Source organism: Teleopsis dalmanni, chromosome 2, assembly GCF_002237135.1.
Source record: "Teleopsis dalmanni isolate 2A chromosome 2, ASM223713v2, whole genome shotgun sequence".
Lineage (NCBI taxonomy): Eukaryota > Metazoa > Arthropoda > Insecta > Diptera > Diopsidae > Teleopsis > Teleopsis dalmanni.
Window position 1 is genome coordinate 31425908 of NC_051847.1, and position 20195 is coordinate 31446102.

The following is a 20195-nucleotide window of genomic DNA, read 5'->3' on the forward strand; positions in this document are numbered from 1 at the left end:
TACAATGTGCTGCTAACTCACATTAACCACACTGGTCTCTTGACACTGCAGCCTTTTCCAACACTGTCTGTGAAAAGTAACACACTAGTTAATTATTTGAAGGAACACAATAATTGGCAGAATTTTAAAGGTTATGGCATACGTGTGTGTGCTAGCCATCATCCAGCTCGTGCCTATATTGCCTACAAGGAAAACGGAGAACTAGTACTAAGCGGTATTGATGTCGATTCAATAAAATTGTTCATAGAACACTTTAATGCTACATTACTTTTGTCCTTACGAAGTTATAACAATTGTATAATCGCTCTAGAGACAAAGAATGCTGACATTTCGGCAACCTTAATGACCCAAAATGAACGAGTGAAAACCACACATTCCTTAATGTTATATATGGGATATTTGATGGTGCCAGCTGGACAAGAATTGGACCGTTTTAAATTGTTTTTGGCACCCTTTTCACGAAATGTGTGGTTACTTTTAATTAGTAGTGTACTTTATATCACTGTAATGTTCTCGCTCATTGACAGGCTACAATATGGTATTTGGCAGGTTGGCAGTTATATGTTAATCGCAGTGAGTAGCTTCTTAGCACGTGATATTCCTATGGAAAAATTTCCCAGAAGAGTTAAACGATTTGTATTCTTTATTTTACTGATCAGTGGAGGAATTATAACTACATTTTATTTGGCACTGCTTTCCAGTATTTTGAATGCTAATGTGTATGAGCGCGATATTAAGGAATATACAGACCTGAAAGAACGGAATATAGATTTTATGATAACTGATGTGGACTTCTGGGCATTTAAAATATATGGTCTGTCATCCACACTCAGAGAACGCTTGACACTTGTAGATCATAATGAATTTACTCGTAATCGTAACTCTATGAATATCAAGCATGCCTACTTCTGTTATATGGATGTCTGTGAAATTCTTAAGCATCAGCAAATATTCTTACTGAGAAAACGTATGAATTTTCTACCAAAACCCATAGTGTCTGTTTGGGGTGGATTTGGTATCATGAACGGCTGGATTTTCGAACAAACTTTTAATAGATATGTGCAACGCGCTTTTGAATTGGGTTTTAATGAACGATTTAGAAGAGATGCGAAGAATACAGCTATACGTTATGGGATTATTAGTTTCTTCAAAACGGAATACTATGAAGTTAAACCACTCGGCATAGATTATTTCGAAATGCCAGCTATTTTATTGGGAATTGGATATTTAGTTGCTTTAATTACGTTTATATTGGAGTTTCTTTACCACAACTTCAGTGAACGACGTTAATTAGCGGATTAGTGAAATTGAGGAAATGATATTGTCTAGTTTACGGATGAAAAATTTGTGTTTCAAAAGAACAAATGTATTCATCTTATTTAAATAATATCGTGTTAGGACAATTTTTCAATTGTATTTTAATTTTGTACGTACGTAGGATATATAAAAATTAACCTCGAATTTTTTGTACATATTTAAACAATCATATACTTTATTGTAAATAAATTTTAATAATTCTGTTAGTGTAGAAGTTCTGTAATTTATCGGCGTAAAACTTGACTAAATTGATTTTCAGTGGCACTGTGGTCGATCAATTTTTTACCATTAACAGGGTCGTGCTGATACCAAAAAAATTGATTGTCGGATTGTGGAAGGTTCGGGTTATAAGATGGCTGCATCAAAACTTTCCAATTAAGTTTCGTCAAATTGTTCCGACCTATCAAAATGTATATTGTCTATCATTGACATGATGCAACACAATTTATTTTCTCATGGTCAAGTCAAACGTTACGTGGGTACATTTTTGTTCATTGACTTTGATACGCCATCCTGATAACCATAACTCGAGTTAGTGAACATGATTTTGAAGCATGCGTTGTGCTATTAGGGTTTTTGTGAGCACTTAGTATTACTGTATCGTCAGCAAATGTTGCAGTTAAAATGTTTTCCGAAGTTGGCATGTCACTTGTATACAGCAGGTGTTCCAGACCTCACGTGGTAAATAATTTTGCAGAAAGACGAATTAGGCTTATGATTGATTTAAATTCGATTGTGAAAAAAAATGAGAAAAATAATGTGTAACACCAAATTTTATGAAATAATTTCAATTGAAAAAGTAACAAAATTTCTCTAGTAAGAAACTTATTATAGCTGAAACGTATCCAATTACAAGAAGAATAGCAGGCATTTGAAAATATTCAATACCCATTGGTTCCACAGAATAGTATTCGGTTTCGAAGAACTTTAATCCACCATAACGTATAGCAGTTTCCTTTGTTTCCGTAAGAAAATGTTTATAGAATCCAAGTTCAAACATACGTAATAAGAAAATATTAAACATATGTTCCAGTGGCCAATTATTTGCAATTGGAAGACCGGTCCATATCGTGACAATAGGTTTATCGAGTAACTTCACTTTGGGACGTAAAAGAAATTTTTGTTGATACAGTAAAATCTCACAAGTATCAGTGAAGCAAATATAACTATGCCGTGGATCTAAACGATTACGATGTGAAAGAAACTCAGATCCATTCACATAGATTAATATTTCTTTCACTGTATCAGATGTATTGAATTGATCGAAAATGACGCAGCTTTGATCATCATTCCAAATCGATAGATTTATTGCCTTCATATCTTCAATTGTTTCAATTTGACGATCGAAGACAGGTGTATTCAATAAGCTGAAGAGGTACGCCAAATAATAAATTGACATAATTCCACCAGTAATCAGTAATATGAAGAAGATTACGATAATAGACTTTCCGTGTAACAACTTCAGACTAAAGTCCAAAGAAAGAAAGCTGCTAATGGTGATTAACAGAAAACTACTGAAGTTCCATTGCTTGGATTGCGCTCTATAAATAAGAGACATCATACATGTCATGTACAGAATACTTATCAAAAGCATCAACCAAACGGTGAAAGTGAAGGGTAACAGAAACATTTTGTATTTCATAACTGGACGCGCATACGGTACCATTATGTGTCCATGTTCTGTGTGATATGGCTTACTTATGATTTGATTATTTATTTGTGTAAAAATATCGATACAAATTTCAGCTTTTCCAGTATTCAGATAATTAAAGCATTGAAAAAGTGTATAATTGAGATTGTATTTCACTTGGAGTGTGGCATTGTAATGCTTTGCAAATAATTTCACATAATCCGCAATCAGACCACTTAAGGATATTTTTCCATTATTATCGATATGCACATGAACACGTGGACTGCGATTACCGACAACTGCTTGAATAGGATATTTTTGCAAATCTAACCAATTATTTCGTTGTTCCAAATATTCTTCCAATGTAGATTTTTTATATCTGAACATAGGAATTGGAATTAGCCTTAGAAGTATGGAGTTGTCGACGTCAGTTAAAAGTACATTGAAGAAACCTGTTTTCCAACACCAAACGAATAAATCGTTCCATAGGTTATCTGAGAAATCTAGAACAGCAGTTGTAATGAAGAGCAAATCCGTGTGATAGAAACGATTAAGTGTGAGTTTCAGTGTAGATTTTACTTCGGAACTAAGTGCGTTATTGTCTAAAAGAACAATCGTAAGTATTTTGGAGTGAAGAACTTTACTCCATACCAAAGTAGTTTCATTTGTAATAATAATTTTAGGTGAACTTGTGTTTCCGATAATTTCCTCCTGCGCATTGGTAAGGTCCAGGTTCGTGTAGATAATATTCGTTTCGGCATGAATGGCGACACTTAGAACATCAATAAATTTGCTGGTCGGCTGTGGATTAATGTTAAGTATCCCATAGTATGCAATGAATGCGAATACAGTTAAACGCGGCATGTCCTTCGTGGACTTTGAGTTTATTTCTGCCGCTTATGGGTCGTTAGCTCTGCTTTTATGTTAAAAGCAGAAACAGTTTAGTTACGTGTGGAACAATTTAACAACAGCTTTCAATTACATTATAACCCATTGAGATTGTAATAGATATTAATAGCGGAACACTATCACTACCTATGGTTTCCTTAACCCTATTACGTTCTATTGTATAAACAAATATTATTCAATTTTATATATAAATATAATGTAAGAATTTGTTTCTATGTACAAACCAATCACCTTTCATATTTACTACAAGAACGATTTTAGTCTTTAAATTCTCAGTACGGTTTCAAATTTTTTTTAAGGATTTTGTATGTTAAATTAAACCTTTAGTTTAAGTTTGGTTACGTTAATTACGATAGTGTAAACGTATTTTAACCGAATGAAATTATCTTTCTTACCTCAATGTTGATCTTTCAGACTGATTTTTGAATCGCTGCTAGTATTTTTCTTAGTTTCTGTGATGATAATAGATCCATATATATTGAGCATATGTGCATTTATGGTAATATTTTTTGTTAATCAAATAGGCTTTCCCAAATTGAAATTAATTATAAAAATAATTTACTTCCATGAACTCCATATAAAATTGTATATATGATTTCTATAAAGAGGTTTTCGAACAGAAGTGAAACAACAACAAAAATTAATTTTTTAAATTATTTTAATTAATTGAACTTTGGCTGACCATACAGCTGTTTCGAGTATTGCCAAATACCCTTCATCAGTGGTCTTGGAAATAATTCTTATATTTAATTATTCGTAAATAATTATTTTTGAGACTGCAAGTACCAGGATTTCTGTAAAATTATTAAAAAGAGTAGCGAGACTCTCTTTATTTCATTTATTCATTCAATTGTTATTATTGGAAGGTCATCTTTATCATCAATTTTACTTATTGGCCAGACTACTTCAAATGAGATATAATTTTCTATAAGATATAATTTCCCCAAATTATTACATTTCAGTAGATTATTATTAGTATCGTGTGAATTATAATGGCTGTAATAGTTAATAAGTTATATATTAACCATTCTCCAACTATTTTGGACAAGAAGGTTGAGTTGTGCTAGGGTTAAGCATTTAAATGTTTGTGCGTGAGTTTCTTTAAAAACGCAATTCTAAATTTGAGAATCTATTACTGTGCAGAACGGCGCTTATTAGATTTAATTGATTATATGAGGACATTGCAAAATATTCTGTACACTGAGTTGGTTAGGCCAATTATGGGTATGTAATTATAATATTAATTAAGGTGGAATAGTATAATATTGGAGAATAATAATATGGGAGAAGTATAATATTAATTAAGATGGGAAATGATAATTTAATACTTTGTCGTACGTTTAATAACATTTTCCTTCGAAAACGTATTTATAATATATTATTTAAAAATAATTCTCCGGTGTTTTTAAAATAATTATGTTAATTACTTTTAATTAAGTAAATGTGGAGAGTTACCTCTCATTATTTTAATTTGTTTAATTTTATATATTATGAAGGCATTCAAGTTTTCATACAAATTATGACAACTGTATATTGTGAAGAGGTTCTGTAATGTGTATGGACTGCAAAATAGTTATATTTTTAGTTAATACATAATATTTTTGGTTTGAAACTACTGACTGTTATTTTTGGGAATATATCATCTACATGCAATATAGTGTACCCTGTTAGAACTTTTTGTTTCACCAGACTATAACCATGATTAAAGCGGGCAAAATGTAGATCTATAAATCCCACGGTCTTTGTTGAATATATACAAAGATGAATCAACTAATCACAAATGATTGCTCTGTTATGTGAGTTCGAAGAACAGTACTCAAAAAACATAAATAGACTTTACAGAAATGCAAAGAATAACGTGATTAGATATAACCGGGGTAATGAGTAGGAAGTTGCCTTATAGGAGAACATTAAACTTAGGGAAGAAGTCTGATAACTTTTTGTTAGACTGCTAGACTGTTAGACGGGAACACATTTATATGATCAATGAGGATTATTCTCTTAAAGAAAATAAAATTGGATGTAATTTTAATACATCTAAGAACGAAAGTGGCATTAACTTCGTTGTGTTTGGGTCAAGCATCAAACATAAAAAACCCATGAAAAAATAACCAAGTATTTTTCACGTAGAAGCACACACCACTGACACACCGAAAGATGTACGCAATTTAATCTATGCAGCGAAAACGGAACGATGCAGGCCGTTATGGAATGGTCTAAAGAAATTCAGGAGAGGAGCTAGAACTCGTGGCACTCGATCAGTGGCTTAAGTCTGATACAACGGGAATCAGAACCCACAGTTTTAAGTGACCTTATCATTAGAGGTTGGCCACTTAATGAGAGTATCGTAGTTATTGTAGTTACAACCCAAATTTACCCGGATAGAATGACTGTGTTCATTTACTTTCTTTCGAATTGGAGTTCTATGATTTAAGCAACAAGTGGGTATTCTGATTTAAGCAACAGCAGGGGTGTTAGATAAACCTCGCTCCCTCTCAAGGTGGAAATGGTATCTAAACGTATAGCTTGGAACTGATGAAATTTTTTTAACTTTCAATTATACGCTCCGCATTATACCGGAGCGTTTCCTAACTTTAACGGCGGTTAATTTCGTTAAATATACTATGTATTCTGTCTAAAAAAATTGAAATCAGTTAGGAAAGAAACAAAAAATTCACTCTCTAACAATTTTTATATAGGAATCACGGAATATGAACAAAGTGTCATAAACTTCTTAGCAATAGTCGGACCTTAACCATATTGCGGCGAAAGCACAGGAGTTTGGCAGGAATTGTTAAGTTACCCAGAAATGCAAAAGAAGAAACTTTTTCTATGACTTAAAGATCAAAACAAACCAAATTGTTATAAGGTAACTATAATAGCCAAAGCTTTAAATTTTGGATTGGCTTATTAAAGAATAGATTAAAACTATTGATTAGAGTATTGTCTGTCCGTTGTTGGTTCAATTGACATCCGAACAACATGACTATTATATCAAATTCAATGTGTAGTTTCTGGACATTAGATTTCTAAGTCAACTGACCACATACTAGACACTCGCCAGACACTTGTATACAAGAAAACCCAAAATTATTTGCAATGCTAAGTCCTGTCAACATTCTTGGGAGCCACGCAATTGTATAAGTTATTATACTATTATTTCGTACTAGTAGGTGGTACTACATTAGATCTTTGGATAGTAGTGCCTTATTAACCACACTTTCATATTACAAGACCTACTAAAAAGTAATACTTTTTTTTGTAATGAAGCACAATAATACTTAACTTGCTTCCCGCGAACAGGGTTTAATATTAAATTAAAAAATTGTATTATATATATGCTCTAATGCTCTTCAATGCAATGTCATTAAAATATTTGTTGAATTTCATTGTTGTCTTCCAAAGTTATTTGCTTTGTAACACTACTATAATGGTTGCGTGTGAAAATATCTTAGATGAAAGATAGTTTTTGCACTTAAACACTGATTATAGTTTTATCGCTTAATAATGGATACATAAGTATCATATTTCTATCATACAATGGATTTCGATTGCTCATTTGAATCCATTACTCAACAACAGTTTGGTCAGTCAACATGAAAATCAATTTGCTTCTATTAAACTTAGTTACTGTAGTTTGTTTTACAGTTGGATTGAGATATCAAAATTTAAGTGCATTAATAAACGAACTAAGTGTTGGCATCCAGGCACAAACAAACATTCTTTACAATTATCAGGAAGATTTCATTCACACGGATATATTGACAGAAACAGTGTACCCAAAACTGTTGATTACCAAGAACATCACTACCGAATGGCACCACAAGTTTGGATCATGTGTGCTGTCAATTGTATTTTTAGAAAACGACTCACTATCTGAATCATTAGGAGAAGTCTTGCAATCTACGCTACAGCATTGGAGATACACTGACATCTTGTTCGTTACATCTGCGGAGGAAAGCCCAAATCGACAAATGAAATATCACGAACTATTTGAATGGTGTTGGAGTAATGGTTTCTACAATGTGCTGCTAACTCACATTAACCATACTGGTCTCCTAACACTGCAGCCTTTTCCAACACTGTCTGTGAAAAGTAACACACTAGTTAATTATTTGAAGGAACACAATAATTGGCAGAATTTTAAAGGTTATGGCATACGTGTGTGTGCTAGCCATCACCCATATCGTGCCTATATTACCTACAAGGAAAATGGAGAACTACTACTAAGCGGTACTGATGTGGATTCTATAAAATTGTTCATAGAACACTTTAATGCTACTTTACTTTTGTCCTTACGAAGTTATAACAATTGTATCATCGCTCTAGAGACAAAGAATACTGACATTTTAGCAATCGCAATAACCCAAAATGACCGGGTGAAGACCACACATTCCTTAATGTTATATATGGGATATTTGATGGTGCCAGCTGGACAAGAGTTGGACCGTTTTAAATTGTTTTTGGCACCCTTTTCACGAAATGTGTGGTTACTGTTGATTGGTAGTGTACTTTATATCACTGTAATGTTCTCGCTCATTGACAGGCTACAATATGGTATTTGGCAGGTTGGCAGTTATATGTTAATCGCAGTGAGTAGCTTCTTAGGGCGTGATATTCCTATGGAAAAATTTCCCAGAAGAGTTAAACGATTTGTATTCTTTATTTTACTGATCAGTGGAGGAATTATAACTACATTTTATTTGGCACTGCTTTCCAGTATTTTGAATGCTAATGTGTATGAGCCCGATATTAAGGAATATGCTGACCTGAAAGAGCGGAATATAGATTTTATGGCATCTGATATGGACTTGTATGCTTTTAAAAAATATGGTCTGTCATCTATACTCAGAGAACGCTTGACACTTGTAGATTATAACGAATTTACACGTAATCGTAATTCTATGAATATCAAGCATGCCTATTTCTGTTATATGGATGTCTGTGAGATTCATAAACATCAGCAAATATATTTACTGAGAAAACGTATGAATTTTTTACCAAAACCGATAATGTTTGTTTGGGGTGGATTTGGTTTTATAAACGGCTGGATTTTCGAACAAACTTTTAATAGATATGTGCAACGCGCTTTTGAATTGGGTTTTAATGAACGATTTAGAAGAGATGCGAAGAATACAGCTATACGCTATGGGAATATTAGTTTTTTCAAAACGGAATACTATGAAGTTAAACCACTCGGCATAGATTATTTCGAAATGCCAGCTATTTTATTGGGAATTGGATATTTAGTTGCTTTAATTACGTTTATATTGGAGGTTCTTTACCACCAATGCAATGTACTCTATTAGTTTCAGTGCTTAGTGAAAATGAGAAAATGATATCCCAATCAATATGATGTTATTCAAAATCTAATGTCCTATTTTGGTTAGATATTATTATGTTAGAAGGATTTTGAGATTACCTATAATATAAAAAGTATACATGTAGTTTGCTCATTTTTGAAAAAAAAGTTTTTTTTTAATGAAAACGAATTTTAATCAAGAACACAATCTAGCAAAACACTCTTTGGGTTGGCATTCAACGACAACATTCTCACTGAAAGCTGCACAATTTTTTATGACTCTTTGACATAATCGAATTAGTCTTGCCAGATAAATGGGTACCAACACTATCTAGTAACAAAAAATCACGGATACTTTTAATATTAATCAATATTTAATATTTATTGTAGCCTTTTATTATTATTATAATTATTTAGCAATAAATGTGTAGTATCAATCATATATCAATCAATCAATCAATATGTGATTAAAGAAACAAATTCGACCACAAAACGAAGTTCACGTTATGAAAGTTGTAGAAACAAACCGAACGCGTTGTGGTAATTGAAAAGTGCCACAATGCGTTTCGAGTGTAATCTTGTCGAACCATAAAGTGATGAAAATTGGAAAATACTTTATCTTGAACAGAATTTGTAAAATTAAGAACGTACAAAAAATGTTTAAAATGTTTAAAAAATTATGGTATTGAAGACATTCTCTAAGCCAAAACAGATTCAATAATTATGGTTACATATGATGGTTACTTAAGATATTATCCATAACACTTTGTGCTCATTTGAAGTTATTCACAATGCATTATGGCTGTTTTTCGAGCCATTCGAAAAATTTCGACTTTCGAAATTGTGGTTGTTTTTTTTTTTTCGTTCATATAGCGTTTTTAAATAATCAATTTAATATATGTAAATAAGTATTGGAGATTATATTCATCATGAGTACTCACCTGACTCATGTTCGAATAAAGTGAGAGTTCAATTTTTGCAATACACAAGAAACAGTGATTTTTCTTAGGATTTCTTAAAAAGTCTCTGGTAACCGAAAGGACGATTAAATGTTAAATTTTTGTGAAGTACGATAAGAACTATGTAGTTCGTGAAACTTATTCAAATGAGACGATAAGTCCTCTTTTCTGAGGTAAGAATTTATGGAAGAATACAGTTTGTTTACAATGGTAGATGTTTGAAAATATTGAATTTTTGATTCCAGAAATCGAAGTTTTAGTATTGTCTGTTCCATAACTTAATATATTATTCTACACTTTTGTGTAAACTGGCTAGGCACTCAAAATAATAATATACTCGCAACCTATTTTAATAGATTTTGTTATTAAATCACAAAAAACTAATATTACAAATTTCTGATATTAATTTTATTTAATTTTTAAAGTGTTTCACTGAACCATAATTATTTTCTTCCCACTTTTCTATACTGATGCTCTAAAAATGATTAGTGTCTGTGTGTGCTCGATCCCCCTTCATAGTATAATATAAATATATATATTAAAATATATGCTTCATTATTAAAATATTTATAACATTAAGTCTTGTGCGAAATATTTCATAATAATTATTATAATAAAACATTAAAGTATATAACAATTTAAAAAAAATATTTATATGCATTTTTTTTCAACAATTCAACTAAGGGTGACAAAATTTCTCTACTAAAAAACTTATTATAGCCAAAACGTATCCAATTACAAGAAGAATAGCAGGCATTTGAAAATATTCAATACCCATTGGTTCCACAGAATAGTATTCGGTTTCGAAGAACTTTAATCCACCATAACGTATAGCAGTTTCCTTTGTTTCCGTAAGAAAATGTTTATAGAATCCAAGTTCAAACATACGTAATAAGAAAATATTAAACATATGTTCCAGTGGCCAATTGCTTGCAATTGGAAGGCCAGACCAGACCGTGATAATTGGCTTATCGAGTAATTTCACTTTGGGACGTAGAAGAAATTTTTGTTGATACAGTAAAATTTCACAACCATCAGTATAGCAAAGATAATTATGCCGTGGATCTAAACGATTACGATGTGAAATCAAGTCAGATGCATTCACATAGATTAATATATCTTTCACTGTTTCAGATGTATTATATTTATCGAAAATGTCACTCATTTGAGGTGAAATCCAAAAGGATAAATTTCGTTCCTTCATTTCATCAATTGTTTCAATTTGACGATCGAATACAGGTGTATTCAATAAGCTCGAAAGGTACGCCAAATAATATATTGATATAATTCCACCAGTAATCAGTAATATGAAGAAGATTACGATAATAGACTTTCCCCGTAACAACTTCAGACTGAAGTTCAAAGAAAGAAAGCTGCTAATGGTGATTAACAGAAAACTACTGAAGTTCCATTGCTTGGATTGTGCTCTATAAATGAGAGACATCATACATGTCATGTACAGAATACTTATCAAAAGCATCAACCAAACGGTAAAAGTGAAGGGTAACAAAAACATTTTGTATTTCATGACTGGATGCGCATACGGTACCATTATGTATCCATGTTCTATATGATATGGTTTACTTATAATTTGACTATTTGTGTATGTAAAAATATCCATGCAAATTTCAGCTCTTCTGGTATCCAAATAATTATAGCAGTGAAAAAGTGTATAATTGAGAATGTATTTCACTTGGAGTGTGGCATTGTGATGTTTTGCAAATAATTTTACATAATCCGCAATCAGACCACTTAAGGATATTTTTCCATTATTATCGATGTGCACATGAACACGTGGATTGCGATTACCGACAACTGCTTGAATGGGATATCCTTTTAAATCCAACCAATTATTTCGTTGTTCCAAATATTCTTCCAATGTAGATTTCTTATAACTTAAGACAGGAATTGGAATAAGACTAAGAAGTATAGAGTTATCGACGTCAGTTAAAAGTACATTGAAGAAACCTGTTTTCCAACACCAAACGAATAAATCGTTCCAGAGGTTATCTGAGAAATCTAGGACAGCATTTGTAATGAAGAGCAAATCCGTGTGATAGAAACGATTAAGTGTGAGTTTCAGTGTCGATTTTATTTCGGAACTAAGTGCGTTGTTATCTAAAAGAACAGTCGTAAGTATTTTGGAGTGAAGAACTTTACTCCATACCAAAGTAGTTTCATTTGTAATAATAATTTTAGGTAAACTAGTGTTTCCGATAATTTCCTCCTGTGCATTAGTAAGGTCCAGGTTCGTGTAGATAATATTCGTTTCGGCATGTATGGCGACACTTAGAACATCAATGAATTTGCTGGCCGGTAGTGAATCTATATGAAGTATTCCATAGCATGCAATGATTGCGAATACAGTTAAACGCGACAAGTCCTTTGTGGACTTTGAGTTTGTTTCTGACGCTTATGGGTCGTTACCTCTGCTTTTATGTTGAAAGCAGAATCAGTTAAATTACGTGTGGAACAAACGAACAACAACTTCCAATTACATTATAACCCATTGCGATTGTAATAGATATTAATAGCGGAATACTATCACTACCTATGGTTTCCTTAACCCTATTACGTTCTATTGTATAAACAAATATTATTCAATCCTATGTATAAATATGATTTAAGAAATTTGATTTTATCTAGAGAATAAACATCTTTCATATTTACTACAAATATGATTTTACTTTTCTTAATTATCGTGACTTATTTCACGAAGTCATCACGGGTCATCAAATTTAACATCAATTTATAATATCACAAATTGTCATAGACTACTTCAAATGAGCTATACTGACTCTCGTAAAAATTTGATCTGAACAATATATTCGACTATATTTTCCAGTTTTCCCATATCATCATATTTCTATGGATTCTTTTTTAGTATCTTTAAGTATATAGTAGTACAGGGTTAAGCTTTGTATTGTATGTGTACGAATTTTTATGAAAACGTACTTCTATGGTAAATTTAAGGATCTATTACTGCGTAGAATAGTGATGCTTATTGCAATTAATGGACTTTGGAAAATATTGTCTATTATGAGTTACTCAAGCTAATTGGTGTTATACAAACATATTATTAAATAAAGTGGAAAATGATAATTTAATACTTTGTCAATGACATTTTTCTCTTATACTTATAAAATAATTCTCTGGTGTTTTTAAAATAATTAAGTTAATTACTTATAATTAAGTAAATGTGGGGAATTATTTCTCATTATTTTAATTTGTTTTGTATCATATTTCATAAAGCCAACTCTGCCTTCATTCAAATTATCACAATTGGACATTATGAAGAGGTTGTGTACTAGCAATTTTATTGATATCATAGTACAGTAATGAATAGTAATGAAGTTCTAGGATAGAACAATAAGTTTTCCATTAAGACAGATAAATTTAATAACTTATTTACTGGAATAGACTTATTTGATCTATGAGTTTAGGAAACTCTTTGCTTTAGGGTAGTGAAATTCAATAGACACTAACCAATATTGTTTGAAGTATAAATGGTACTGGGTGGATTTTACTTGCGGCACCTGATCAGTGCTTAATCTCGTCGGATCAGATGCCTCGTCGGGCAGATAATTAATTTATCCGGAACCCCAACCGAGTGCTGTGATCCAAAAAACAGCAGAGGTATTAAACGTTGCACCCAAGAGGAAAACTATATCCATAATAGTTATACATAATAATTATCCATAATAATATATAAGTCTGCTATAAGAAAAGTAAGTCAACAGAGCGCATAATTGGACACATGATATATTTATTATCGTTACCGTCTTCGTATTTAACACCTAAAAAGTAGGTTTAGAACTATTCCACACTATTAGTAGGAGTATAATAGATTGATAGTACTTTCGGTGGTAAAAATTTCTTGACTTTCTTCACATAACGGTTCATTACAAGACCCAATTAAAAAAATTATTTTTTTTCTTAATAAAGCATGTTCAGATTTAACTTGGATCCCTCGAACAGGGTTTAGTTTTTATTAAAAAACTGGATTATATATTTACTCAATTCCTCTGCAATGTAAAGTATTTAAATATATTTATTTGCGTTGAAACACTTCTAAAATGGTTGCGTGTGAAAATATCTTAAATAAAAGATAGTTGGTGCACTTAAACAATGATTATAGTTTTATCGCTTAATAATGGATACATAATTATCATATTTCTATCATACAATGGATTTCGATTCCTCATTTGAGTCCATTACTCAACAACAATTTGGCCAGTCAACATGAAAAACTATTTGCTTCTATTAAACTTAGTTACTGTAGTTTGCTTTACAGTTGGGTTGAGATATCAAAATTTAAGTGCATTAATAAACGAACTAAGTGTTGGCATCCAGGCACAAACAAACATTTTTTACAATTATCAGGAAGATTTCATTCACACGGATATATTGACAGAAACAGTTTACCCAAAACTGTTGATTACCAAGAACATCACTACCGAATGGCACCACAAGTTTGGATCATGTGTGCTGTCAATTGTGTTTTTAGAAGACGACATACTATCTGAATCATTAGGAAAAGTCTTGCAATCCACGCTACAGCATTGGAGATACACTGACATCTTGTTCGTTACATCTGCGGAGGAAAGCCCAAATCGACAAATGAAATATCACGAACTATTTGAATGGTGTTGGAGTAATGGTTTCTACAATGTGCTGCTAACTCACATTAACCACACTGGTCTTTTGACACTGCAGCCTTTTCCAACACTGTCTGTGAAAAGTAACACACTAGTTAATTATTTGAAGGAACACAATAATTGGCAGAATTTTAAAGGTTATGGCATACGTGTGTGTGCTAGCCATCACCCACCTCGTGCCTATATTGCCTACAAGGAAAATGGGGAAGTATTGCTAAGCGGTATTGATGTCGATTCAATAAAATTGTTCATAGAACACTTTAATGCTACATTACTTTTATCCTTACGAAGTTATAACAATTGTTTAATCGCTCTAGAGACAAAGAATGCTGACATTTCGACAACCTTAACGGCCCAAAATGAACGGGTGAAGACTACATATTCTTTAAGGCTGATTAATGCTTATTTGATGGTACCTGCTGGACAAGAGTTGGAACGATTTAAAATATTTTTGGCGCCTTTTTCACGAAATGTGTGGTTACTGCTGATTAGTAGTGTACTTTATATCACTGTAATGTTCTCGCTCATTCACAGGCTACAATACGGTATTTGGCAGGTTGGTACTTATATGTTAATTGCAGTTAATAGCTACATAGCGCGTGACATTTCTATGAAAAAATTTCCCAGAAGAGTTAAACGATTTGTATTCTTTATTTTACTGATCAGTGGAGGAATTATAACTACATTTTATTTGGCGCTACTTTCCAGCATTTTGAATGCTAATGTGTATGAGCGCGATATTAAGGAATATGCAGACCTGAAAGAGCGGAATATAGATTTTATGGTACCTGAAACGATTTTGTGGGTATTTAAAATATATGGTCTGCCATCCATACTCAGAGAACGTTTGACACTTGTAGATTATAACGAATATACACGTAATCGTAATTCCATGAATATCAAGCATGCCTACATCTGTTTTTTGGATGCTTGTGAGATTCTTAAGCATCAGCAAATATTCTTACTGAGAAAACGTATGAATTTTCTACCAAAATCGATAATGTCTGTTTGGGGTGGATTTGGTATAATGAACGGCTGGATTTTCGAACAGACTTTTAATAGATATGTGCAACGCACTTTTGAATTGGGTTTTAATGAAAAATTTATTAGAGAAATTAAAAATAATGTTGTGCGGTATGATAATGTTAGTTTCTTCAAAACGGAATACTATGAAGTTAAACCACTCGGCATAGATTATTTTGAATTGCCAGCTATTTTATTGGGAATTGGATATTTAGTTGCTTTAATTACATTTATATTGGAGGTTCTTTACCACAAATTCAGCGAACGACGTCAATTAGTGGATTAGTAAAATTGAGGAAATGAAATTGTCTAGCTTAAAGATGAAAATTTTATTTAAAAATCATTTATGTCCTACTTTGATTTAAATAATACCATATTCTAATAAAATAATGTATATTACAATAATTTAATGAAATTATATTTTGATGTATTGTACGTACTCTGATGAAATAAAAAGTGTTCGCACTTTCCTTATTAAAACATAATTTTAATCAAATATACATTAGATACTATTCTTTATAATTCCATCAGTTTAGAACTTCCATGGCTTATCGGCGAAAAACTGGACCAAGTGATTTTCATCGGTTATTTGCTCGACTAATGTCTTACCATTAACCTCTGTTAGAGTTTTACAGTAATCGAAATGAATAGCATTTAGGCGGTGCAAGATCCTATAAGGACTATACGGTGAATGCATCACAACTTTTCAATCATGTTGATTTATCGTCCATTTATTCTGAGTCATTAAACATTCTTTTTCACTTTTCCTTGATTGCTTTATCCCAGTGGCTGAGTTGTGTGCAGTAGAACACCGAATTAACCTTGCACCAGGCTAAACCGCCTCGTAATAGAAAATTCTCTTCCAATCCCACTAACAACTCAACATAACATTATTTACCGTCAATCCAGGCTGTGAAGTGGTTTTTGGTTAGTCATATTCAATATTAGTGGTTTTTGGTTAGAAATATTGCGTTGAATATTTCCGGTTTTAATTAATTTTTTATCGTTTGTAATAATACGGTTTAAAATTGGTTCAGTCACCCTTATTATCAATATTTCCAGAATGCAAGTGGAAGCAAACCATGGTTTATCCCGGCTTTGAGGATCCTCACTCAACACAAAATTGTCAGTCTAAACTGGACAAGTTTTTTGTATTCGTGTGACAAAAAGAGTTAAACCGTAGTCTTCAATACGTCTTATTAAAAAATTTACAACTATAACTAACTTCTATAAATACTAAATAAATTTAAAAAATCCATTTTTCATCCCTCTTTTGCTTGAGTTTCTTTAAACTGAACTAAGGAATGGTTGGGATGATCACCCATCTTGCTGATTAGTTTATATGTTGAAACCTTTATTTGCTTGGTAATGGTTTTAATAGAAACATCTTTGTGAATATTGGAGTATCTAACATTCCAATAAATTTTGAATATCTCTTAGGTTGTAATGCCATAGAATATTTCGATATCATTACTTTTATAAATAATTACATTTTAAAGAAATTAATCCTATATTGATTGATTTAAATTCACAATTAAAATAATGAAAAAACTTCCAGATTTCAAACAATTTATTCACTTATTTTCAGAATTATTTACTTTAAAATTAATTTTGAGAGATTTGGAATTATAACTACATAAACACAAATATTTTTTTATCAAATTAATGAGAACTTTTAAGAACTTAAATTAAATCCAAGGACATGAAATATTTTTGGGTCGATATTTGATGTCCATCGTATTAACTTACTTTTCAAAAATTTTTCTTAAATTTGCTAAAAAAATATATGAGAAAAAAAGCCTTTAAGTTTATGGACTATTACAGAAAGTTGACGTAATAATTGAACTCAGTAGGAACACACCCATTAGAAACCAGGCAACAGAACGAACGAGTCCCATCCCATTCCTCACCTCAACTTGATTTCCATATTGGATAGGATTAGGTGCAGTTGTAGTTGGAAACTCTTCATTTGTTAAGTTATTCTCTTCATCAATTAATGCTTCCTTGTTAACTTCTATTGTATCAACCAAGCTGCACTGTCGAAGATTGGATTTATCGTTCATAGTTGCAATATTTTCGAATATATCATTAACATTCACATTTAATTCTGATTCGTTTTTATTAAAAGTAGTTTCCAATACCGAATTCGTTTTGAAAACACCCTCTTCAAGATTAGAATTACTATTTGTTCTTATGTTCTCAATAGGGAACTGTTTGGACTGGTATATGATGGGTATTACTTCCTCCGTATGAATATTTTCATGGCTAAGTAGATTAACCGTAAGGTGATTATCAGGGTTTTCAGTTTCAACCTCTCCATTAACGCTTATAAATGACCGTTTATTTATATTTAAAATGTTTTCGGCGGTATTACAATCATTGATCATATCACAGCTCTGACTTAAATGCTCATTGGATGATGCTTTCAATGCGACAAATTTGGATTCAAAGTTATTGGTTTGTTCATCACCTTTTGTAAATCCCTTAAAAAAGAGAACAGAAGCAGCAGGTGTATTAGAAGATATATCCAAAGAAGTAGTGGGTTGCTCTTTACATGTTCCCAACTTCTCACTGGAATTGTTTATCGGATGAAATGATATATTCTTGATGGTGTTTCTTGAATTAGAGTTACTTGGTGGTTGGTCTTCATATACTTGACATTCGTCAGTCTTTCGAACTCCGGTATTTTTTTGATTATAAATGTAATTTCTACGCTTATATGTTGTCGAATACGCTTCACGAACAATAACACTCTCACCTCGTATTCGAATTTGTCCATCTCTTATTTGAAGTGCACGTTGTTGATCAGTTTTGCTGTTGAATTCAACAAATCCAAAATTTTTACTACATCCGCATCTGTCACAAATTACTCTAGCCGAAATACAGGTTGGAAATAATTTCGCAAAAACTGAGTATACTTCGACCTGTGTAACTGAGCATCCCAGATGCACAAATATCTGATAAGATTTATGTTCAACAAAATTTAGGACCGAATAACTTGTTGGACTGTCTGAGTTTTCTTGTGGTATAATGGAAGCCCTCATGGACGGCTTGGATAAGTCTTCATTTAAGATGTCAATTAATGAAGTACTTATACTTATACCTTCTCCAAACTCAACAGTGTTGTGATTTCTAGAAGAAGTGGAATAATTACTGTATTCTGGATAGAGTTTTCTTGGTTTAAGCAATTGTGTTTTCATAGCTGTTTCGAACGTGAAGAATCTGTAGGGGATTACTCCCTCAATAACTCTTTTATTCAATTTTTTGTAAACCCGTCTTGCTTCATTTATATTTGGGAACTCTACTAAATATATAAGTGCATCATCCTTCTTCTCCACCAAATGAACACGTAATGGTCTTTCGTAATATTGCATGAAGGCTTTATATACCATTTCTTCAGTAAAATATGTTGAAGCAGTCATTTTCAGGAACTATAGAACGAAATTTATATCACTTATTAAAATCAATTTCAATATATCAATCAATCAATATGTAAGTAAAGAAACAATCGTAAGGCATTGCGTTGAACTCAATACGATCACAAAGCAAAGTTCGCGTTATGTTTGTTGTAGAAACAAACCGAACGCGTTGTGGTAATTAAGAAATGCCACAATGCGGTCTGAGTGTAATCTAATTGAACCATGAAGGGATGAAAATTGAAAAATTTGACAAGATCACTTTATATTTACATAAGATACTATACAGAACGCTTTGTGGTTGTTCGAAGTTATACACAATGAGTTTTGTTTGTTTTTATAAGTACCAGAATACGATTTTCGGTATTAGAAATAATATTCAATATTAGTACTCACGTTACTCATTTTTGAATAAAATAAAAGTTCAATTTTTGCAATACACAAGAAACAGTGGTTTTTATTAGGCTTCCTCCAAAAATCTCTGGTAACCGAAAGGATAATTAGATGTTCAATTTTTTTAGGTGACGATATCTGGATGAAGTTTTTTTATTTATTTGACAGCAAATAAAAATTCGAACTTTTTATTCTGACATATTTTCTCGAGTTCATGTACTACTTCGATCAAAAGAAAAAATTCTTTGCAATTATTCTTTAGAATATATTTTTTATACATGATTGTGAATAAAATATATCTTGTTATACTTTTTAACAGTAAAATAAATAAATAAAAAATATTTATATGACGACACGAAATACGAATTATCAACAAAATCATTCGTTGACAGTTAACACAATAGATGAATTTTTAGTGTTGGCAACCATGCGATTTGAGTTGCTTATTAGTTAAGCGATTCCAAAAAGGTTGGACTACTTAAGCCAGCAGTGTTATTGTTTCATATGTTATTTTTAATATAAGCAGTCGTTCTTTTGTGATATGCTTACAAAAGAAAAGGCCCATTGTAAGATCCTCTGATACACATA

General features: G+C 31.9%; 6 protein-coding genes across 6 annotated transcripts; 3 read left to right on the forward strand and 3 right to left on the reverse strand.

The window, feature by feature from the left end:
- The first annotated feature begins 342 nt into the window (after nucleotides 1–342).
- LOC119674253 lies at nucleotides 343–1290 on the forward strand. The gene has a single exon (XM_038085385.1). The coding sequence runs from the start codon at nucleotides 343–345 to the stop codon at nucleotides 1288–1290; it is 948 nt and encodes a 315-aa protein (XP_037941313.1).
- An 814-nt stretch (nucleotides 1291–2104) lies between these two features.
- On the reverse strand, nucleotides 2105–3811 carry LOC119674254. The gene has a single exon (XM_038085386.1). It carries the CDS (start codon nucleotides 3809–3811, stop codon nucleotides 2105–2107), a length of 1707 nt encoding a protein of 568 aa, XP_037941314.1.
- Nucleotides 3812–7452: 3641 nt separating this feature from the next.
- On the forward strand, nucleotides 7453–9165 carry LOC119674256. Its single transcript, XM_038085387.1, has one exon. It carries the CDS (start codon nucleotides 7453–7455, stop codon nucleotides 9163–9165), a length of 1713 nt encoding a protein of 570 aa, XP_037941315.1.
- A 1631-nt stretch (nucleotides 9166–10796) lies between these two features.
- LOC119674257 lies at nucleotides 10797–12627 on the reverse strand. Its single transcript, XM_038085388.1, has 2 exons — nucleotides 12624–12627; nucleotides 10797–12442 (listed from the first exon to the last, which is right to left on the reverse strand). The coding sequence occupies exons 1-2, from the start codon at nucleotides 12625–12627 to the stop codon at nucleotides 10797–10799; spliced, it is 1650 nt and encodes a 549-aa protein (XP_037941316.1).
- A 2110-nt stretch (nucleotides 12628–14737) lies between these two features.
- On the forward strand, nucleotides 14738–16084 carry LOC119674258. Its single transcript, XM_038085389.1, has one exon. The coding sequence runs from the start codon at nucleotides 14738–14740 to the stop codon at nucleotides 16082–16084; it is 1347 nt and encodes a 448-aa protein (XP_037941317.1).
- A 1432-nt stretch (nucleotides 16085–17516) lies between these two features.
- Nucleotides 17517–19744, reverse strand: LOC119686139. Its single transcript, XM_038100619.1, has 2 exons — nucleotides 19611–19744; nucleotides 17517–19229 (listed from the first exon to the last, which is right to left on the reverse strand). The coding sequence occupies exons 1-2, from the start codon at nucleotides 19617–19619 to the stop codon at nucleotides 17607–17609; spliced, it is 1632 nt and encodes a 543-aa protein (XP_037956547.1). The 5' UTR covers nucleotides 19620–19744; the 3' UTR covers nucleotides 17517–17606.
- Between the last annotated feature and the right edge of the window lie 451 nt (nucleotides 19745–20195).